This window comes from Callithrix jacchus, chromosome 3 (assembly GCF_049354715.1).
Source record: "Callithrix jacchus isolate 240 chromosome 3, calJac240_pri, whole genome shotgun sequence".
Lineage (NCBI taxonomy): Eukaryota > Metazoa > Chordata > Mammalia > Primates > Cebidae > Callithrix > Callithrix jacchus.
The window spans coordinates 108,717,179-108,741,713 of NC_133504.1; the positions used below are offsets into that span (position 1 = coordinate 108,717,179).

Here is a 24,535-nt window from a genome sequence, read left to right on the forward strand (position 1 = left end):
TATTTTTGAACAGCCACATTAGGGATGTGGCTAAAGTTTCCCACTAGGTGTTTATAGGATCTCTTAGGTTGTGTAAGTATGTGGGTTTGAGATGAGAGACACAACCCCTTCCAGTTACCCCCAAAAACTACTGACTGGGGAATTCTAACTATAGTCTTATCTTACCAAGAGAAAGAAGTAGACCTAAGCAAGGAAAAATTAAGAGGCATCTTATAAAAATAGGGAGAGTCTTATAACAATAGGGAGTCTCATTCCATCCATCTTGGGAAGAACCCCATAGCATGCAGTTGGCAACGTCTCGTCCTGATTTGCAGCTGAATGTCTCTGGTTGTGCCAGCAGGCATTATAGGAAACTCTTCATGTAGTTCACACGTCAGGCATGAGTCTTGTCTCTTGAAATTTATGTTGAGTTGTCCAGTGTAGCAGTTTTTGTTCTTAGCTGTAGCCAGATTTTGGAGGAAACTGGAAGAAATTAGGATCCAGTTCAGTCTATGGGTGATAATAAAAACTCAAAAGCAATGAACAGAGCCACAATCTAATTACAGGTATAATTTAATTTTCTTTTGAAATATAATTTTTCTCTCTATAGTTACCCCCATTTCTACCAAAAATAATCAGTGTAATACTAATTTCTTTGCAAAATAAGTCATCTCATAAAAATTGGCCTGAGGTATTTACATCAGTGCAGCAAGAATAACCGTAGAGGATCCTTTTACATTTGCTTTGCTAGAATTTTGACAAGGGACCTCAGATTGGACTTTTTTTTGGCAGTGGGTGGGGTGAGCAGAGTTTCTCTCTTGTTGCTCAGGCTGGAGTACAATGGCACGATCTCGGTTCACTGCAGGCTCCGCTTTCCAGGTTCAAGCAATTCTTCTTCCTCATCCTCCTGAGTAGCTGGGATTACAGGCACTCACCTCCACACCCAGCTAATTTTTTGTATTTTTAGTAGAGACAGGGTTTCACCATATTGGCCAGGCTGGTCTGGAACTACCGACCTCAAGTGATCCACCTTGCCTCGGCCTCCCAGAGTGCTGGGATTACAGGTGTGAGCCACCATGCTCAGCCAGATTGGACTTTTAAAAGCATCTTAACTCTAGGAAGTCAAATCAATGCAGACATCAGACTATGCCTGCAGCATCTAATATCTTGAGGTTCCTGGGCCTGACAGGAAGTGGCAACTTTTTACTCACTGGCTGTGAGGCAGGGAACCCTTGAAGCCAGGCAGTCTTTCCACATTTTCAAATATGACATGCCAGTCAAACCCTTGGCAATAAAACCAGTGTTTCCAGTAACATCGTGTTATAAAGAGAGCACTTTTTTTAAAAAGAGGAAGTAGGGTCTTGCTCTTTCACTCAGGCTGTGGTATAGTGGTATGATCATAGCTTGCCGCAGCTTCAGACTTCTAAGCTCAAGAGGTCCTCCCGCTTCAGCCTCGGGGGTAGCTGGAACCATAGGCACATGTCATCATGCCTAGCTAATTTTTACAATTTGTTTTTAGAGATGGAGTCTCACTATGTTGCCCAGGATGATCTCAAACTCCTGGCCTCGGGTGCTCCTCCCACCTCAGTCTTCCAAGTACTTGGGATTACACACATGAGCCACCATGCCCAGCAAGATCAAATTAGCAAATTCTTATTGAACTTATACAAATAATCATATTGCTATAAAAGTAAACATACTTAGGATAGTTTTTGAATTTCAGAGGTATCAGGAAGGGAGGAAAAACAAATGTTTCCATTTTTGTTTACAGAAGTATCCTTTAGAAAATTGCTATAAACTATAGATAGTTTAAAAGAGAAAAATGGTTCCTTATATCTGAAAAACAAGACATTAAAAGAATAGCAATGTTTCAAATTTTTTAAAAGCTGTAAAAATTTATAATTCTTCAGCAGTTCCTTTAGTCTCATGTAATTCTTGCTCTGTTTGAGCTTAGCTAGCAGTTTCACAAACCCATCAGTTTCTTCATTAGAGTTCTAGAAATTCTTACCCAGTCGAGTATTATCTCAAAGTTAGCAGAAACCTGAACTTACCAGAGTTCCTCCCATCTTTTCTGTGAACCATCTTGAAGACACAATGCTTTAAGATTATACTTGTTTATAGAAAGGTTTTAAAACAGCATCAGAATAAAGTGATTAACTGTGGACAAGATTTTAAATGGCCATGTTAAAACCATGATGTGAATGCTTTATAAAAATGATACAATTGACAGGGAAGTTTGGTTATCTCAGTGGTGTACATTTTAACATAAAGTTATAACTGATAGCACAACAGATTTATAGAAATCATATAGTTTTGGGAGCACATATTAGTAAAATTCAAATAGAACTCAAAGATTAAACATGATTTCTTATTTGACAATGTTTCCACATATAATTTAACATTTCAAATAAGCCTAATTGATTTAATTCTCTTTTGGACTTTAAGGGGCCCTTCTGTTATGTTCAAAAGTTAGTTTTTGATAAAAATGGCTTAATTTTTAATTCAATTTTGGGAAGTTTGTCAAAAATAAAAGTTTAAAATATTTATCAATAATAGGGTCACAGTTCACTGTGAATAGGAAAACCTTAACTCTTTTAGTAGTAGTTAAGTAGAGGAGATTAAGTTTTCCTAAGTAATCAATAACCTAAAAAGGAAAATATGAAGCACAGGGATTGTTTTGATAAACCTCAGATACTTTGTTTCCTAGCTAGGCCAGTTACCTAGAAGTTCTGACCATTTTATAAAGAAGATAGGCAGAGAGTTAGTAGCCTATGAATATTCAGGCAAGATAGAACAGAAGGCAGCAATAGGCACGTGGGCTTTACCATCTTTGGTATGGGTGATATCTTGCATTATTAGCTTTTTAATAGTCTTCACAATAAATTTCTTAAAAAGCAATTTTAGAATCCCATTGTTTCTTTGACATTTCTATTTATTTATATATTTATTTATTTATTTATTTATTTGAGATGGAGTCTTGCTCTGTCACCCAGGCTGGAGTGCACTGGTATGATCTCAGCTCACTCAGCCTCCACCTCCTGGGTTCAAGTGATTCTTCTGCCTCAGCCTCCGAGGTAGCTTGAATTGCAGACATTCGCCACCATGCCTGGCTAATATTTGTATTTTTGTAGAAATGGGGTTTCACCCTGTTGGCCAGGCTGGTCTCGAACTCCTGACCTGAGATGATCCCCCCACCTCAGCCTCCCAAAGTGCTGGGATTACAGGTGTGAGCCCCCGTGCTCAGCCTCTGACATTTCTAAATGTCAATTAGGATAACAATCCCATTCTCCCTGCCTGATTCAAGAGGCTTGGGATTCAAGTGCACCTCTTAGAAAAACAATCTTGTTCATCTAGGATATTCCATATAATGGCCATTATAATCCTGAATTTAGTAAGATTTTGCCACCTTTATAATTCTTTGCAGCTTCTGGGGCCATAATTCTTATACATGAAAAAAATCAGATGTACCAGAAGGTAGAGTATAGAGATCTTTAGAAATTAGGGATCTCATTTTTATGTTGGATCTTGGGTCTCAGAGCCAAGATGGCTTTGGCACTGAAATCTCAGTACACAAGAAAAGAAGAAATAAAGAGCCCCCCTGCAGTAATACCTACTTAGTGCAGCGAACAGCAGTTACCTTAAAAACTGCAACTTTTTTTTGCAGTGACTCTTGAGTCACCACAAACCACAGGTGTGTGCCCTGCCATAGCACAAACTACCTGTGGTACCCCCAAAGCCAAAGAGATCAGGGTACTCAAATGCAAAAGAGAGTAGAGCCCAGACCTGAGAGAAACTTACACATGATTCTCAGGGCTCCAGAGGGAAGACAGGGGACCCACCCCGCTACCACTTAAAGGGGAGGTTAGCAGCATCTTTTCTGTGTTCCTCAAGGAGTCTCAGAAATGTCAGTAGCCTTCTTCATTCAGGTCCTTTCACTAGTCATCTGATCTGTCAGAACACAAAATTACAACAAATTTAGTTTAAAGATCTGAATTGGCTTTGTTTGCAGTGGTAGAATCATGCAATATTTCATTCTATCAAATAGTGTAAGTATCCCAGTGAGTCAAGCATGGAGGTTGTTTTTTGGGGGCAGAAAAAAGGCCCGAAGAAAGCAGAAGCAAAGAACATTTTAAAGTTATTTTCCTTGTAGGAACTGGGAGACAAAACAATAGAAAAATAGCTGTTTGGTTAAGATTAGGTTATTTCAGGTTAAGGATTAAAACAGGAAACTTCACTATCATGCCAATTGAAGCTCCTGTTTGGGACGTTGGATGTTTTCTCTCTTTCCTGATTTTAGAAAGTCAGATAACAACTTAGTTTTGATTTGGTTATGTGGAACTCCATTTTCTGAGGTACAACAACCTCAGAAAATTAATACAGAGAATTAGTAAATGAGACCTAAGTGGTGCTTTTTAAATGCATTTCTCTGGTTATTCAGTGAAGCTAAGTATCTTTTCATAAGGTAATTAACTGTTCTGCAACATTTCCATCTCATGTCTTTTGTCTCTTTTTCTTTTGGACTCATCTTACCTATTGATTAGTAAGAGTTCTTTACATACTGTAACTACTAATCTTTGTCAGTTAAACATGTTACTGAAGAAGTTTATCTTTTTATAATCTGTAAATTACCTTTTTACCTTGTTTATGGGGTGTTCTGCCTTCAGAACATTGTCAACTATTCTTATTGTGAAAATTTTAAAATATATTCGAAAGAAGAGAGAATAGTGTAATAGACCTTCCATGCACTCGTCACTTAGCTCAACAGTTATTATTTTTCCCCAGTAGTATTCATTTCTACCTTTAAGGTTTGTGCTTTTTGTGCATTATCTAAGAAATCCTTAAATAAAGATTGTATTGCTATTATTTGCGTGGCTAGTTCTGTTATGAAAACCCTCACTTTTTTACTTTCACTTTTATATAAATATATATAATAAGTTTTAATATATTCAAAGGACAACTGGCCTCAGTGTTCATCTCTATCTTCTTCCTGAGCAACCTATATTTTTCTTATTCAGCCCAAGCTATTGATTCAGAACTTGGGAACTCACCAATTGCCCCAACAACGTCATGCATGTTACCGTAGAGCTTGAAAATCCCATGCATCCCTATAAGAAGGCTAATTATGCAGGAGATTTCAAAATATAAGCCTGCGTCAGCTAGCAGGCATTGTTGTTTTTACTAATTCCTCTCTTTCTTTTTCCTGTTTCTAGTGTGCCTCCTGGGCTTGAAGGCATGAAGGAACAGGACCTGTGCAACAAGATAATGGCTAAAATTCTAGAAAATTATAATACCCTGTTTGAAGTGGAGTATACAGAAAATGATCATCTGAGATGTGAAAACCTGGCTAGGCTTATCATAGTAAAAGTAAGCAACTTCGTTTTTAATTTTCAGTATTGCTATAATTTTGGGCAGAAAATTTTATTTAAGTTAATTCTTTCTTATAAAAATTCCATATGGATATAACTCTCGGGTTATTATTCCTATGTATAGTGAGTTCTTCTTATGAAATCTATTATTTCTAATGTTTATTTAATTGAAATATAGCCTTCTGAGTTCAAGAATAATAGCAGTTTTATGTTTTCTTGTTGAGATAAAGTGATCTCAAAAACACTTACATGAGCGCAGTGTTCTGGTCAGCTGGCTGCACCACTCTTACTACGGAAGCCTGATGTTACAGCAGGAGTAAGAGCATATGGCTGTGTTCGGGAGTGCTAGATTACTAACTTGATTGCAAATTCCTGAAGACAATATTACTGTATCTTTTGTCTCTTTTGTGTCTGGCACAGTTTCAAGTTCAACCTCAGATTTTAAGTCCCATGTGTTAGTTTTTGGTAACAATCATCAGTAAAGGAGAATATTTTAAAAACCTATAAAGGAGTCCTGGACAATACTATCTAAATCTTTTTATACACTGATAATTTTATAATATGCCCTGTATATATTAGGTAAATGCCTGTAGGTCTCCAAAGACCTAGAATTGAGAATCAAAGGGTAAGCATCCAAACAAATCCTTTAGATATGGGAAAAGAAGGAAGGCATTTTATTTCTTTTTCATATATATTGAGGCAAATCATGATAGAGCAGGTATGAGATTTCCTCAAGAGGTTTCTTGAAACTTATTGGGTTTATAGACCATAACACATTCTCGCTGATTCATATAGCAATGAATGATAAAATCAGAGGTTTGCGCACTTAAAGGAGTGTTTTCATCTCTTCTCCCAGTTGAGGTCATGACTTTGAAGAAAGGTTAAAATGGTATGAGTATCAAGTAGCATCCCACAAAAGGATCTAAAACTAGATTTTCTAGTTTGCTCAGTTAAAATGATAAAATGAGATAATCGGAGACTATCAGTTGTAAATCTGAGTTAGAAGTAACACAGTAGCTGAAAAAAATGTGTCAGTGATTCACAAGAGAAAATAAGAAAAAAACCACTTCAGTTTTGCTTCAGAAAAGTTAAAATAAATGATTTCTTAAATAGAAAAAAATCCCCTCAAGTTTGTTTCTCTGGTGCCTGTAGTACTTTGAAAAGAATCTCTTTTTAAGATGTTAACAGGTGATTAACTTTGTTTCAGCAATATCTCTGAATCACATATACCCCATACATATGTACAACTATTAAAGAACCCGTAGTGAAAATGAAAAATGAAAATTTTTAAAATCTCTTATAAACACTTTAACACTCATGCCTTTTTACTAGGGCAGATAAAATAATAAGGTGAACCCAAAGTATAATGGAATTAGATAAATATAATCTGAGGCATGGCAAACTTGCTGTGATAAAGCTAATTGCTGGAATATGCCAGTGGGAAGTTGAGATGGTTTGGATGTTTGTCCCCTCCAAATCTCATGTTGAAATGTAGTCCCTGGTGTTGGAGCTGGGGCCTGGTGGGAGGTGTTTGGATCATGAGGGCGGATCCTTCATGAATGGCTTAGTGCCATCCCCTTGGTGATAAGTGAGTTCTTGCTGTGAGTTCACAGGAGATCTGGTTGTTTAAAAGTGTGTGGCACTTCCCCCCCTCACTCTTGCTTTCACTCGTGCCATGCGATGTGGCTGCCCCCCTTCATCTTCTGGGACAATTGTGAGCTTCCTGAGGCCTCACCAGAGGCAGATGTTCTGTACGGCCTGAGGAACCTGCCGAACCGTGAGTCAATTAAACCTCTTTTTTTAAATCAATAACCCAGTCTCAAGTATTTCTTTATAGCAACACTAACAGACTAACACATATGTTATTTGTTGGGCAAGTAAAATAACATCTATTGAGATCTGTGGAAGAGTGCCCTGCTTGGAAATCCTTGAGTGACTAGGTTTAAGGCTGGTAGACGACATAGGTAAGACACATAAAATGCTAATTCTGTAGGAGCCAAATACAGACATCTTAGTTAGATAAAGAAGAATATAAATGCTGCTCTTTTAATTTAAGTTTCAGATCTGGCCTAGAGACAGATAAACGTTGTGATTAGAAACTATGTTTACAGTCTCTGGAAGTGTTATTCTGCCAAAGCAGAATTTTGATACTTTTTTTTTTTTAACTGATCTTGCTGGTAGTCCCTTCTTTCAGAAAGTAAAGAATATGACAAGAGGTGTGTTCTCTGGATTTATCATCCAGTAAGGATGAAGCAGAAGTTATGGAAATCATTTTAAAAGGATGTGCCAGTACCATTTTAGAGTTCAAAGTAATAAAAGGAATATGTCAGCCACAGTTAAATATGTAAACATTGGCAATGCTTAGAAAACAGATTTTTTGAAAATTGTAAAGATCATAGAAACATTAGATAGAAACTAAAAGGTAGATGGATTTAAAAGAAATTGAGAGTCTCAGAATAAAATCAATAATATACTGAAAAATAAGAAAAATGAGAAGACAAAGAAAAGTTATCTTTCTGTTCATTTTTTCACATGAGTTCAGTTTTTGGAAGGATGAATATAAAGATAGGAAATGGGGGCAAAGTAAATGATAAATACCCAAGAGTGACAGGGACATCTAATATCTGAGTTGAGAATAAGGTGAGTCTCATGAAAACTACTTAGATACAGGACTTTCATGGGGGGAAAGGACTAAACATACATACTGACATCCTCGGTATATCCCGGTTTGGAGAACAGAGTCATAAAGTATTGAAGTTTCTTCTGATATTCTTGCATGCTAAATGGAGATTTGGGCCCAGAGAAGTATGTTTGGTTGTATTTGTAGCTAGATGAAGAACTTTGACTAGAGTATTGAAATATGGAGTCTTTTTCTGTCATGTGCTATCAAAGTCTAATGTCTGTTTCTGTTGAGCTGACTGGTCAGTAGCTGCAAAATTGATCATGGCTTCTACAGCACATTCATCAGCCTCACTTCAAGACAGACTTCCTCTGTCTGAAGGCCGAGGTAAATAAGAGGGAAAGTTTTCTGGTTTTGTTTCTGTTTGTTTTTTTGAGACAGAGTCTTGCTCTGGAGCCCAGGCTGGAGTGCAGTGCTATGATCTCAGCTCACTGCAACCTCCGCTTCCTGGGTCCCCCAGTTCAAGCAGTTCTACCTCAGCCTCCTGAGTAGTTGGGATTACAAATGTGTGCTACCATGCCCAGATAACTTTTATATTTTTAGTAGAGATGGAGTTTCACTATGTTGGCCAGTCTGGTCTTGAACTCCTGACCTCGTGATCTGCCTACCTTGGCCTCCCAAAGTGCTGGGATTACAAGCGTTAGCCACTGCGTCTGGCCAGGGAAAAAGTTTTATCAGTATGACTTCTCCTTCTACTTTGCTTTCCCTGCCATTCTTTAGGAGTGAACCTAGATCCCTACAGTTTTCCCAAATTCTGCAGTGGTTTGGCCATGTTGACCAGATCTAGTTACCCAATGAAGGAAATTTTGGATAGACCTCTTAAGATCACTTAAGATGGAGGTTTCTTTTCTCTCTTTCATTATTTTTGTTTTTATAGGTTTCAATAAAGGAATTTATATAGAAACATTTTTATTTTGACAAAATGAAAGGTCAAGGCTTTATTTCTGAATAACTGGGTTAGGAGGAGCACATCTTTACAGTAGGCATCTAACAGCCACAGTTTAATTTCTTCAGCTGCAGCATAATTCTAGAATTTCTCTTCAGAAGGTATTCTAAATCCAGACATTAGTGAAGCCCCATTCAAGAACTAACTTAATCATCCAGATATTTACATACACAAAATTCAGTGAGAAAAGTATGGTTAAAACCCATGAACTGTAAGTTGAATTCAATAAATCCAAGTATTAATAATTATTTGTTGCCTACTAGGAGCAAAGCATTGTTCTAGGCACAGGGAATATAGCAGTGAACAATAGATGAAAATCTCTGCCCTTATGATTCCTATATTTGAATGGAAATACAATAAACAACAGCCAACCAAAAAAGAAAAAAAAACGTATAATATGTCAGATGGTGATATATTCTGTGAAGTAAACTAAAGCAGGGAAAGGCAGAAGTAGAGGAGTGGCATTTGCTTATTTAAATAGGATGATTAAAATGCTACGTTGGCAAGAAGACATTTGAATAGAGACTTGAAGGAAACAGTGGACCAAGCCATGAAGACACTTGAGAGAAGAGTTTTCCAGGCAGGGAGAAGAGCAGTACAAAGGCCTTGAGATGTGAGTATACGTGCTGTGTCTGATGAGCAGTTGAGAGGCCAGCACGGTTGGATTACCATGGGCAAGATGGAATTTTAAGGAAATGAGGCCACAAAGGAAACAAGGGATCAGCAGGTAGTGTCTATTCATAGATCATTTTAAGGATGTTGACTTTTACTCTAAGTGAAGCTTTTAGTCAGTATTAAGCAGAAGAGTGCTATATTGTAACTTCTGTATTAAAAAGATTACTCTACGAGGCCCTTGAGAGGGATAGGCAGAAGTAGAGAACCCCATTTGGAGTTTCTTACAATAATCCAGGTAAAAACCATGGTAATTTGGACATGGGTGATGGTAATGAAGATGATGAGAAGATCTGAAGGTAAGCTAGGATGTACAAGAGCAATACAATTGGAGGTATTAGAAACTGTAGTTAGGCTAAAGAATGTTTGAGGCAGAAGTAGATGAGCAAAGCAAGCTAGAAAAATAGGGGCTGCAAACAGGAAATAGGAGGTTTGCATTATTGATTTTGGAGGTTGAGCTATCTGGAGTGAAAATAAGGCTTAAGTTGGCCAGGTGCAGTGGCTCACGCCTGTAATCCCAGCACTCTGGGAGGCCAAGGCAGGCGGATCATGAGGTCTGGAGTTTGAGACCATCATGGCCAACAGGGTGAAACCCCATCTCTACTAAAATACAAAAAAGAATTAGCTGAGCCTGGTAATGCGGGCCTGTAGTCCCAGATACTCAGGAGGTTGAGGCAGAGGAATCATTTGAACTCAGGAGGCAGAGGTTGCAATGAGCCAAGATCGCGCCACTGCACTTTGGTCTGGTGACAGAGTGAGACTGTCTCAAAGAACAAAAAAAAAGAAAAGAAAAGAAGACTTAGGTGGTATTTATGAGCATGAGGGACTCAAGTAAAGAAGATACTGATGGTTTGTCCTTATTGACCCTGAATTTACCCAGGAGGGTGGTAGATACTGAGGTGGACAGGAGTCTACGAGCCTGGTTTGTCTAGTTGTCCAGTTTGTGTATAAGAATTATGAATATATATTTAATAGGGTTCATTGAAACAAAGCCTCATATATATGCACATACTATAAAATTATGTGATTAGCATGTTGTTAAATATCTATCTAGAAATATCTGGATGGGCCAGGTGCAGTGGCTCATGCCTATAATCCCAGCACTTTGGGAGGCCGAGGCAGGCAGATCATCTGAGGTCAGGAGTTAGAGACCAGCCTGACCAACATGGAGAAACTCTGTCTCTACTAAAAATACAAAAAATTAGTGGGACGTGGTGGTGCATGCCTGTAATTCCAGCTACTTGGGAGGCTGAGGCAGGAGAATCACTTAAACCCAGGAGGCAGAGGTTGCAGTGAGCCAAGATCACGCCACCGCACTCCAGCCTGGGCGACAAGAGTGAGACTTTGACTTAAGAAAAATAAAAAATAAAAAATAAATATCTAAATGAATATTAACCTATTCCAGATAAACATGTCATGAGACTTTCTTTATTAGACAGTGTTGCTGTTGCTCATAATATCTTTTGGAATTTTAAAGTTGTCTTCAGAACATATATATGTCATTCATATACCATATTTTTCTGTATATCATTGGACGGGGAAATATTTGTACTTTTATGCTTTATTTGACTGTGGGAAGTAATCAATAGTCATTTTGAGCTATGCCATATCACTAAGTTGAGGAGTGCTGACTATATATTAACTTTTGAGTTTAAAATTTAAATCTGGCTATAAAATGATTATACTGATTTTCTTATGTGACTCATAAGCAAACTCTCAAAACTGTTACTAACAAACGCTCTGAACAAAGCAAAATATTAGAATGGTCTTCCATAGTGATTAGTTTGAAGGAAGTGCTCACATTAATATATGTTATGGCAAGTTTGATCACAAAGCTCATTTTTAAATATATTTGACTTTCAGGTTAAAAAGTTTAATATTGTTTCTGTAGAATCAAAGTCACTTATCATATAAATTGATATGTCACAGAAACTTACTAAACCATTTCCCATGTCTTTTTCATGCTCAAAAACATAGCATGTGTCTCCATTTTCACTTAGGTCCACAACCTAAGCACAATTAACTTCAGCAAATGTTTGTTCTCTTTTTCTTACTTAATGCAAAACGACTCTGTGCAAAGCTCTGCGCTAAGTGCTAGAGAGCTTCGGAAAATAAGTAAGACATGTCCCTGTCCTTGGGGGACCTTACAGTCTACAAGAGACAAACAGAATCAGGGCAAACGGGAGAATAGGGCTTTATGCCAGACATCATGCCAAGTTCTTCTATACATGTATCTCATTTACTACTGACAGTAACCTTGTGAAGTAATTGATCTTAATGCTGGTTTACAGGTGAGGAAATCTAAGGGTAAATTGCCCAAGCTCACACAACAGTAAATGACAGAGCTGGGTTTTGATATCAAGAAAGTACTGATTAGAGGCGTAGTAGAGAAACAACCAAAATCTTAGAGATTTAACTTAGGCCATCAGTGCCATGAGCTTTTACACATATATTTATTTAATGAGTATGTACTGTAGCAACTTAGCATCAGTGTCACGAAAGTAGTTGAACTCTGTTCTTCTGACTCCTATGTGTTTACACTATTCCTAACCTCTTCTGTAGCCCCTCAGAATATTATAAACTTTTGAGAAGCACGGGAGTCATAACAGGAAATAAAAGCTGTTTTTGGTTTTTTGTTGTTTGCTTGTTTGTAATCTGGTTGCATTGTCTCTTCCTTTCGTGTGGGTAAACTTACGTAGTGAGAATGACTAACTTGTATCCATAAAAATCCATATGTTATCATTTTGAGCAGTTACAAAACTCAGAGGTAGCACTAACTTAGAATTTATTTGCTCCTTTATTCAGAACAAATCCTTCTTTTGGTCATGAGTTATAATTTTTAGATAGATTCTGAGTTTGGAGGTTAAAAAAAGTTAAATGATGCATTTTAAAAATGCAATGATTAAATAGCATGACACATCATATAGCTGAGATCAAGATGGCTGCATAGACCCAGTTAGTATATGCCTCCTTCACAGAGGGGCACCAGAATATTACAGAATATTAAGTAGATACATTTTAAACAGGTTGTCTAGGAGAAGACACTAGGATTCACCAAAGAAGAGATGGGAAACATCAGAGATAAGTAAGGAGAGGGTTTGAGGCAGCTGTCATGGCCAGGTACTGACTGAGAGCCAGGAGAGGCTCCTGGACATGGGGAAACAGTAAAAGACAAACTCCCAGGGCTCTACACTCTGAAACAAGCTTTTATAGCTTTGGCTATGAGAGAAACACTCAACCCACTATAGCCTTTAGCCTGATAGATGGAGCTCCAGAAAGGGAACCCACACAGAATCCCACAGCCATCCAAGCCTAGAGCAGCCTCATCTAGATGCACTGTGACAACAGCCTAGATACTGTGGAACTATAGACACAGCTGCTGCCACCACATTGCTCCAAGGAGAGAGAGGGGAAACCAGGCACTCCCATGCACCCATGGGAGGTCCCTGCCACCCAGCTGTGAGCTGCTGTTGAGACTGAGATGTGAGTGGACTGCACTCCCCACAGCTTCTTGTCCAGGCTGCTTGCCTGAGAGGGACCCCGGTCTTTCTGGTCCCCGGCCCAAACCACCATTTTGAGAGTTTAACACTAGGCTGTGCCTCACCATTAAGCCAAGTTTGAGGCAACATGGCTGCATTTATCACCTAGTCATGGAAAGGACAGGGAAGAGCAAGCTTTCCTAATCTTAGGAAAATGCATATCATCCTGCTATGGGTGGCTGTGGAACTGGAGAATAGGCAGCCCAACTCACTGTTGCTTTCAGCAACATTAACAGGCCACACCGGGGCCAGTGGGTTGCTCTACCACTGCTATGCCATCACCCACCACTTCACTTGCCTAGGACTCTAAGAACCCACTTACACATGTAGCCCACCACTCTCACAACTAGCTTCTATGAAAGCCACCAGGAGGCCCAGGAATCAGCCATCCAGGACCCACTAATGCTGGAGCAAGCCAGAGTAAGCTGCTCTGGGGCCTTAAAACAGGGACACTTACTCTCTTGCTACCACTGTCAGGGTGCAAATACTGGCTCAGTTGATGTCCAAGTCACAGGCAAAACTTCACCACAGCCTCGCCTAATAACTACTCTAAGCCACTTAGGAAATCACAAATATCACTGACCCTGTGTATTGCTGAGTATCATACAAAGATTATACTACCTCAGGCACCCAAAATCAAAGCCAAAGTATGCTACTCAGCCAGCAAAATACATCTTCAGGATAAAATTCTCCCCTAGAAAAGCAATTTGGAACAAGTGACTACTATACCAGATGTGTAATTATCAAAGGAAAGACACAAAAAAACATGAAAAAGCATGGAAATATGACACCACCAGAGGACCACAACAAGTGTCCAGCAACAGATCCCCCTCAAAAAAATTCCTCAAAATTCCAGGTAAGACATTCAAAATATTGATTTCAAAGAAGCTCAATGAGAGGCAAGCTAATTCTGAAAACAAATACAAAGAAATCAGAAAATCATTTCAGGATATGAATATGAAATGTCCCAAGGAGATTGATATCTTAAAAAAAAAATGAACTCGGTGGCTTACCTCTATAATCCCAGCACTTTGAGAGGCTGAGGCAGGAGAATCATAGGAGTTCAAGACCTGCTCGGACAACATGGCAAGACCCTGTCTTTACAAAAAAATGCAAAGACTGGCTGGGCATGATGGTACACACCAGTAGTCTCAAGAGGCCAAATGGGAGGATCACTTGAGACTGGAAAGTTGAGGCTGCAGTGAGCTGTGTTTGCACCACTGTGCTCCAGCCTGAGTAACAAAGAGAGATCCTGCCTCAAACAAAAAACAAAGCAGAAAGTTTCTAATTAAAAAATTAATTGAAGGAAATACAGAATACATTTGAAAGCTCCAACAATAGACTAGACCAAGTAGGAGAAAGAATCTCAGGTTCGAAGATAGGTCTTTTGAAATAATGCAGTCAGACCCAATTTAAAAAAGTAAAAGGATGAACAAAGCCTTTAAAATGTATGGAACTACAAAAAGTGACTGAACTTATAAATTATTGACATTCCTGAGGGGGAAGAATGATAAAAAACATTTAGAAAATCTATTTAAGGAAATAGTTGATGAAAACTTCCCAATTCTAGCAAGAAAGTTAGGCATCCAGATATAGGAATCCCAGCAATCTCCAGGAAAATATATTGCAAAAAACCTAGACCATGGCATTTTATATTCAGAACGTCTAAAGTAAAAGTAAAAGAATTTTCAGATTAGCCAGAGAAAACAGTCTAGTCATCAATATAAGAAACTCTTTCAGTCTAACAGCAGACATTTCAGCAGGAACCTTACAGGCCACAAGAGAATGGGATGGCACTTTCAAAGTGCTAAAAGAAAAAAAAGTGTCAGCCAAGACTTATATCCTTCTAGAGTATGCTTTATAGATGAAGGAGAACTAAAGATTTTTGTCAGACAAGCAAAGGCTCAGACAGTCTGTCACCACTAGACTGGCCCAATAGGAAATGGCTAAAGGGGTCTTAAAAACAGAAATTAAAAGTTAATATTCACCATCATGAAAACACATGGAAATATAAAACTCACGGTTTTTATAAAGCAATCACAGAAAGGAGGAAAATAATCAAATGATAACATGACAGAATTCCATCAAACCACAAAGACAAAAAGAGGAAAGAATATATATGACAACATGACAGGATCAAAGCCTCACATATAAATATTAACCTTGAATGTAAATGGATTAAATGTTCCACTTGAAAGATACAGAATGGCTGGACACAGTGGCTCATGCCTGTCATTTCAGCACTTTGGGTGGCTGAGACGGGTAGATCACAAGGTCAGGAGATCAAGACCAGCCTGGCCAACATGGCAAAACCCCATCTCCACTAAAAATACAAAAATTAGCTGGGCATGGTGGTGCACCCCTGTAGTCCCAGCTGCTCGGAAGGCTGAGGCGGGGAATCGCTTGAACAAGGGAGGTGTAGGTTGCAGTGAGCCAAGATCACGTCACTGCACTCTAACCTGGCGACAGAGCAAGATTCTGTCTCAAAAACAAACAAACAAACAAAAAGATACAGATTGGCAGATTGGATTAAAAAGAAAAAAGCACGATCCAACTACATGCTGCCAACAAGAAACCCATCTTACATGTAGAAGGACATATAGACTGAAAGTTCAAAAGTACAAAAAGATTTTCCAGGCACACAAACCAAAAGCTAGCAGGAGTAGCTATACTTATGTCAGATAAAAGAAGCTATAAATTAAAAACAATAACAAAAGACAAAAAAGGTTTTATGTAATGATAAAGGGATCAGTTCAGCAAGATATACTGGGAACCCTACACTGGAACATCTTGAGTCACAAAACAAATAATATTAGGTATAAAGAGATAAACAGCAATACAGTAATAATGGGGGACAACAACAGATCATTGAGACAGAAAATTAAAGAAACACTAGACTGAAATTGGACTTTAAATGGACTTAGTAGACATTCGCAGGACATTCTACCCAATAACTATGGTATATACATTCTTTTCATCAGCACATGGAACGTTCTCCAAGATATACCACACATTGGGCCACAAAACAAGTCATCATAAATTTTTAAAAATCGAAATGATATCAACTATTTTCTCAGAGCATAGTGGAATAAAAGCTAGAAACTGTACAGAAACATGGAAATTAAACAGCAAGCTCCTGAATGATCACTGGGTCAGTGAAGAAATTAAGACAGAAATTTTAAATTTTTTGAGTCAAATGAAAATGAAAACACCAAAACATGTAGGATACAGTAAAAATAGTGCTAAGAGGGAAGTTTATGGCATTAAATGCATATATTAAAAAATTAGCAACCTACCTGTACCCTCAAGGAACTAGAAAAATAAGAACAAAGTAAACCCCATGTTTGCAAAAGAAAGGAAATAACAAAGATCAGAATAGAATTAAATAAAATAGAGACCCCTCCCCCCACCAAAATGCAAAGGATCAATGAAATGGAAATTTGGTTATTTGAAAAAACTGACAAAATCGATAGACCACTCACTAGACTCACCAAGAAATGAAGGGAGAAGATCCAGATAAACACAATCAGAAATGAAAAAGGAAACATAATAACTTATACCTCAGAAATTAAAAAAAAGTCATCAAAGACTATTATGAACAACTATAACCTCACAAACTAGAAAACCCTGAGGAAATAGATAAATTCCTAGAAACGTACAACTTCCTGAGATTGAACCAGAAATAAATAACACTCCTGGACAGACCAACAACAAGAAAAATTGAATCAGTAAAGAAAAAATATCCACCAAGAGAAAAAAAGCCTAGGACCAGTCGGACTCACCAGAGCAATTGAGCAAGATAAAAGAAAAACAAAAAGGCATCTAAAGTGGAAAAGAGTAAGTTGAATTATCCCTGTTCATTGATGATACAGTCTTATATCTAGAAATCCCTAAAGACTTCCCCAAAAAACTGTTAGATTTGGTAAAGGCTCAAGATACAAAATTGATGTTCAGAAATCAGTAGCATTTCAATATACCATTAAGGACCTAGCAGCATACCAAATCAAGAAGGAAATCCAATTTACAGTAGCTACAAAAAATTTTTTTTTAAGTAGGAAAATATTTAACCAAAAAGGTGATAGATCTCTATCAGGAGAACTACAAAACACTGGTGGAAAATAAAACTGTAGATGATACAAGCAAATGGAAAAACATCCCAGTCTTATGGATTGGGATAGCACTATTCACGATAACAAAGAGAATAAACCTTAGTGTCCATCAAACGTAACTTGGATAAAGAAAATTTGTGTGTATGCATGTGTGTGTGGGTGTGTGGGGTGTGAAACACTAAAAGCCCAGACTTCACCACTGTGTAATATATGCATGTAAGAAATCTGCACCTGTCTCCGTAAATATATAAGAATTAAATTTTTAATAGCATGATAGAGGGTTATTTGCTTGAATTACTCAAATAGGTACCTTTTAGTAGTAGAAACTAATTAGATTAACAAGAAGTATTAAGTAATGAAAGTAGCATTAAAAGTTGGAATGCTTTATGGCTCCAATTTTTGGATCATACTCGGATATTTGCAATTCAGATTGCTGTTGATTCTTCTCTCCAGACATTTTGTTTTATAGAGCAATTACAGATAATCATTAGAAAGTCATGTTCTCTCAAGAATCATTGCAATAGATTTAGATGTAACACGTTGCCAAGTGCTACATTCTTTCCTACTACAAGGAATAATTAACAGAAGACAGACTAAATTGCTTTTGTTTATGAAGCTGCCTTTGTATACTCACTGGAAACAGTTTAAGTAACCTCTAAACTGTTTCCAGTGAGATGGCAATACTTTATGACTGTTTATTAAAGAAGTCAACTGCTTTCAGTCATTATACTATGTGTATTTGGCAAATAAGAGGCACTCAGTAAATGGCAAGTGAATATTTGAGGTTGTCAAAGATCACTTAGGTTTTCTATAGAACTGAATTTCTGATATTTTCTTCAGTCGATCTCCTCAGAGTGGAAGTTATACTTCTGTGGGCTGGAAGTGCCTAGAAATGGACATCCTTCCAGGGATGGGGGAACCTTATCCATGACTGAAAACTGGGGGGTTATAAATTCCCAACTACTCTACCCCTCGATTGGAATTATTCTGAGTTGTGTATTTTACACTGTTCCCCAAGCTTTCCCTTAAGTTTAAGCTTCAGAACCACTGTGGGAGCTTAATAGTGACATTTCTTGTTAGCTCCTTTCTTCCCCCTGTTGTCACCCTCATTCCACCACAGAACCATCGGCGTAAACTACGTGCTCTCAATCTTCATGGCAAGGTCTGCTTCTGGTTAAGCTGATGCAGGTCCAACTGAAACATCTCTAATTCTACCCCCTTTATGAATCTCTCTCCATCCTCCAGTTACAGTTAATCTTCATCTCCTTTGTTGTCTTATGACACTTTCTTTCTCCTTCTGTTTGAACATTCTGCCTTGGATAAGTTGGGGTTTTTTTCCCCTCTTGTGTTGCATTGTAAGTTTTTCAAGAGTGAGAACAATATCTCATATTTACTTATACATTGGCTTTTCTATACATTGGCTTTTTTCTTTAAGTTGTAAATCAACTCATACATTCTTGTATCTTCTAAAACACTTATTCTAGTTCTTTATATTTATTCAAAGCATCCATTAAATTACAACACATTTATCTAAGTGAAAGTTCACTCAGATTTCCTTCAAGAAAGTCATAGTAACTATCCTGGGTGTTAATAATTATTCACATTTCTAGTGCAGGCAATAAAAGTTTGCTTCACAGACTTCCAACTACCTTATTTGCCAGGTGAATCAATTCTGTGCATTCATTTTTAAGACATGCTGACTGCTGTTCATAGCAATTCTGAACACTTGTGACTAATAGGCGACCCTCTTGTACACCTGCTCAATACCATTTTTACTGTATGCTAACCAGGAGTCAATCATGTTTGTTTCCAAACCTGTTTATGCCAGTTATTGTTTTTTATGACATATATATAGTTTAGTTAAACAAATGTAGTGTGAATACAACAATATAACTGTTCATGGGAAAACAGTGTCAGAGTAGTTAATGGAAATTTCTGTAAGAGATTCTAAAACCATGGTGACTTAACAGAATCGAAATGTATTTCTCATTCACTTTTCAGTCCAGTGGATTCAGGAGCCCTCCTCATCTTAGACCAGATTTCATCAAAGTTTGCCTTATCAGGGAAAGAGGAGGATGAAAATAATTTGGAATATTTTTATGGCGAGATCTAGAAGTGGCTTGTCATGTGGCTCCCAATTTAACTAGAAGAGAGACTGAAAATGGTTTTCCTGATGCACAGAGGGAGAAGATGAGGAAATGATATGGTATACATAAAGCACTGTCACTGCTACAAAAGCTCAGGTGAATACTTAGGAAGGACCTAACAATAATTCAGGGCTTTATATCTTCACTCCACATAGGTGATACATTATGGTTGTGACTTGTACAAGAAAGATTGTACACAAAAGATTATTTGTTATGATTTCCTACTTTAGTTTACCTTGGGACTTCCCTAACTTGCATTGTTTTCTGATCTCATTAAATGGGAAGGACTCTTCATGAGAGTCAGTATTCTGTGCAGATGAGAGCAGGGTTTTAGAGACAGATTGCCTGGCTTCAAATTCCTGTGCTGTCACTTACTAGATGTAGGACCTTAGACAAGCTACTCATACTCTCTGTACCTCACTTTCCTTACATATACAATTTGGATAGTAAAAGCACATACTTCATAGGATTGCTGAGAGGATCAAATGAGTAAATGTGTAATAAGCACTTAGAAGAAAGCCATACATGTAGTAACTATTATGTGCTAGCCAGTGTTGTTTTTATTTTCGTTATCATTACCATCAATGCTACACGATTTAAATTCAAAATTGTCTCTAGAGTATCCACAATATAAAATACCCTATAATAAATATTCATATAATTCAAAGTACTTCCTTTAGTTGAAAAGAACAAAAACCAACTCTGGGTAAAATCTGACAATAGAAAAGGAAAGGAAAAGAAATTCTACAAACCAGACTTCCCAGAGGACATTTACTAAGACATCTGTGGGGTTCTGGGCAGCAGGCAGTGTGAGAGCTGAATAGTGTCTTCCACAGACTGCCACTGGGAGAGTCTACTTTAGCTGTTCTTAGTTTTTGAGTCTTCTCATTTCTGGTCAAAATTATAGTGACTAGGTATCTGATTGACATTTGAAAGTTCTTGGAAGACATGCCAACTGTTCGTCAGAGATACACTTTTATTGAAGCACTGCATCCAATCAGAGAAGAGTGGTTTCCTAAAACTACATCTTCCTCCAAAGAAGGAAACATGAGTATTGGACATGCAAAAATATTAATTGTCTACTTCTGTGACATAAAGAGAGAAAAGACCGAAAAGTCCTTTAAGCATCTGAGGTCAAGGATGGAAAATGGAATAAGCACATAAGCAATTAGCACAAGCAACAAGTGACCCCAATTATAATGTACATGTAGGGTAGATATGACAAGAAGAGTGGGTTGAAGGGCTTTGGTTGGCAGGAATAAGAATTAAAATTTGATGATAGGCAGTAGTAATTAAAAGTTTCCTGGAAGGGAGTAACTTGGAATCTGCTATGGTTTGAATATGGTTTGTTTGCTCTACCAAATCTCATGTTGAAACTTGGTCCTCAACATTGGAGGTGGGACCTAATGGTGGGTGTTTGTGGATTCCTTATGAATAGATTAATGCCCTCCCTTGGAAGTAATAGAGTTCTTACTGTATTAGTTTCTGCAAGAGCTGGTTCTTAAGAAGCCTGACACCTCTACCTCACCTTGTGATCTCTACACAGCTTGGCTCCCTTTTGCCTTCCTTCATGAGGTGCTCACCATATGCAGATACCCAAACATAACTTTCCAGAATCATGAGCCAAATAAATCTTTTTTCTTTTTAAATTACCCAGCTTCAGGTATTCCCTTTATAGCAACACAAAACAGACTAAGAGTAATAAAGTAGTGACAATTAATTTGACATCCATGTGTAAGATAAACTGAAGGAGAGGAGTCAGAAGGGGTTGTTTTTGACTCATCAGCCTATTCAGCTATTCAAGCATTTATTGAATGCCTATTAGCCAAGCAGTATTCTATGAGCTTTAGAACTAGCAGTGAATTTTTAAAATAATACCTGCTGTCATGAAGTTTACCTTTTAGTGGGGTGGGGAACAGACAATAAGCAATTAAGAAAGTTACTATGTTATCTAATGATAGATTCTGTAAAAAAAAAATTAAACCATGATACACTCTTGAAATTAATGGTACTGTATATGAGTTTGTGAGAGAGAAGGGAGCTGGGCAGCTGTTTTATGTGGAGAAGTTAAGGAAGTCCTCTACGCTAGGTAGCATTTGAGTGCTACCACTGAGCACTGGTTGCCATTTTCTGTAGGGTAATTTTTAAGAGACTTAAACACAATTAAGATTATAATTGTGTTTCATAAGGCATATAATTCATAAGATTGTACCTGTGAATATTATTGTTGCAGTTCATAAAGTAATTATAATGAGTTTGAAATTCTATGCAGAATTTGACTTCTTCTCAGCCTCCCATTTCTACTTCCCTGAGCCAAGCCAGAGAATTACAGAGTTTTTCCCAAAAGTATATAGTGAATATCTAGAAAGTGCTATTTTAAAATTTAATTTATTCCTTTCATTAATGTAAAGATAACATATATTTCTTTTGAGTTTTAAGAAAACCTACTTTTTTTAAGTCAATCAAATTGAGATTCATTTTGAGATACAGATGAATTACAGAAGAGATTTGTATGGGGTTGTAAAGAGTGGTCTGTCATCTGCCAGTCATATGTATTGGACCCTGGTTGTGTGCAAAGTAGCACTGCTCTACATGCTTTTTCCTATAGGAGGCCTCAGCCATGGGCCTTTGCTACCTCAGTTTGTAATCTTATCAGTAGTGCTCTCTGTCGTCTGCTCTCCAGATCACCAAATCTGACCAAATCAACTGTTGTGAGTTTGACCCCAGCACACAAAATGCAGTTCCTCCCTATCATAATGTAGCTTCTTTTACATCTATCCTGGCCATCTGAAATATGAAAATGCATTATTATCTTATTCCCAATACCACAGAGAGTCCACCAAATTTCTCGAATGGTTGGAAATTAATACTAAAAGGAAGGGAAATGTAGAAGTTGACAGTTGTAGTTGTTCATTCAAAAAATATTTATTAAATATACGCTAAAACTAGAATACACTGATCAAATATCCTTGCCCCTCATGAGCCTTAAAGACTTCTTGGAGTGGTAGACAATCAATAAAAAATTTAAGTAAATACTGTGGTTGAAATGAAGCCTGTTAATAAGAGAAGAGACTCAAAGACTGGTCAGAATTTTTTGCTGATAATTTGTAAGCCAAGTTTGAATATACTATGTATAGAGTTTCCAGTTAGGCAGTTAGATATAAATAATGTGAGCTCAGGAGAAACATCAAAGACAGAGATACAAATTTTGGCAACATTATATATTGGTCGCATTTAAAAGCCATGAAGGTAAATGATTTCATTATATCACTTAGAAAAAGAAGAATTCTCTGTATCAACTCTTGAGTCACTCTGACTTCCTTCATTCATTTATTCAACACACATTTATTGAGTTCCTACTACACCAGACACTTCTCTATGGCATTGTGATCACAGTAGTGAGTAAAAGGAGACCAATTATTTGCTATTGTAGTTCTCGTCATCATCTCCTCCCCCTCCTCCTCCTCCTTCTTTTTTCTGTCTTCCTCTTCTTCTCCTTCTCCTTTTTCTTCCTCTTCCTCTTCATTCTTCTTTCTTCTCTCTTCTGTCTTCTTTCTTCTACAGGGTTTCTGTCACCCTGGCTGGAGTATAGTGGTGTGATCATGGCTCACTGCAGGTTTGACCTCTTGGGCTCAATAGATCCTCCTCCCTCAGCCTCCTGAGTAGCTAGGACCAGAGGAATGTACCACCATGCCTGCCTAATTTTATTTTATTGTTTTTGTAGAGATGGAGTCTCACTATGTTGTCCAGGCTTAGACTTCTGTTTAGTAGAATAGATGTGTAACGTTTTTGTATAGAGGAGGAACAGCAGCCAACAACCCTGTATGGAGTTGGTCAGCATGAGTAGGAAAGTGTTTTCCCCCTGTATGATTGTGTGTGTGTGTGTGTGTGTGTGTGTGTTTCTGTCTGTCTGTGTGTATGTCTGTATGTGAAGAAAAGAGGTGATTTATTATGGGATTTGGCTCACATGATTTTGGAGGCTATAGAGTTCTATAATATGCTGTTTACAAGCTCTGGTGAACCAGGGAAACTGGTAGCATGGTTCAGTCGAAGTCTGAAGGCCTGAGAGCCTGGGAGACTGCTGGTGCATGTCCAGAGTCTGAAGGCTGGAGAACCTGGAGTTTTAATGTCCAAGAGCAGGAGAAGATGAGTGTCCCAGCTCTAGGAAAGAGAGAAAATTCACCTTTCCTCTGCCATTTTGTTCTATATATATTCTCAGCCAATTAGATGGTGTATGCCCACATTTGGTAAGAGTGTATCTTCCTTACTCAGCCCACTGATTCAAATGCCAGCCTCTTCCAGAAACACCCTCACAGACATATCCAGAAATAATGTTTGGTGAACTCTTTGGGCATGTCTTCATTCAGTCAAGTTGACACCTAAATTTAACCATTACAAGCCACCCACCAATGAGGTCATGGAAGCTAAGAGAGGAGAGTAATTTAAAAACAGTCACCTTCTTCAAATGTTGATAAGAACATGAGTAAGATGGAGGCAGAGCTGTGACTGTTTTGGCAGATTCAGTGAAATAGTGAGGCAAAGAACAGATCTTAGGGCATTGAAGAATGATTTGGAGGTGAAGAAGTAGAGACAGTGAGTGAAGATGGCTGTTTTAAAGGAATTTACTATGCAGGGAAGCAAAAACGTAGGGCCATGGCTAATGTGAGATGTAGGATTAAGATATTCTTTTAAAAATAAACAGAAGCAATGAGATATGACTCCAGAGCATGCTTGTGATTGATGGGAATGATCTTAGTGGGGTGGGAGTGAGAGGAGATCATTGAAGGAGCAACTTTTGGGGAGGTGAGAGAGATGAGATCCACTGTGCATATGGAGGGAATTGCTCTTCAATACAGCCAGTCTTATCTTTCATTGCTACAACAGGGAGGGCAGAGAGGATGGAATGATTTCAGCTAGGTTTGTAGATTTGATGGTGTGGCAATGAGTAGCTTCTGCTCCGATGTTTCCATTTTTCCAAAGATTATGAAGCAAGAATGGAAAGAAAAGGGTTTGAGAAGAGAGGAAAAGATAAGAAATATCATCTTGGAAAGTTGAAAATCAAGTTACTCAAAAAGTATAGCAGAATTGCTGTACATG

At 37.9% G+C, this 24,535-nt stretch overlaps 1 protein-coding gene across 27 annotated transcripts in view; it reads left to right on the top strand.

Moving 5' to 3' along the window:
- The window catches only part of FAM13A (family with sequence similarity 13 member A), a 425,230-nt gene that overhangs the window by 199,932 nt on the left and 200,763 nt on the right, over window positions 1-24,535 (top strand). For 23 of the 27 annotated variants that reach the window (XM_078366841.1, XM_078366843.1, XM_078366849.1 and 20 more), the window contains one exon: window positions 5,190-5,343. In XM_078366841.1, coding sequence (XP_078222967.1) covers window positions 5,190-5,343 — 154 coding nt within the window. Of the gene's footprint in view, window positions 1-5,189; window positions 7,123-24,535 lie in introns of all 27 variants that reach the window. The other 4 variants (XM_017970423.4, XM_078366858.1, XM_078366857.1 and 1 more) reach the window with 1 other exon arrangement.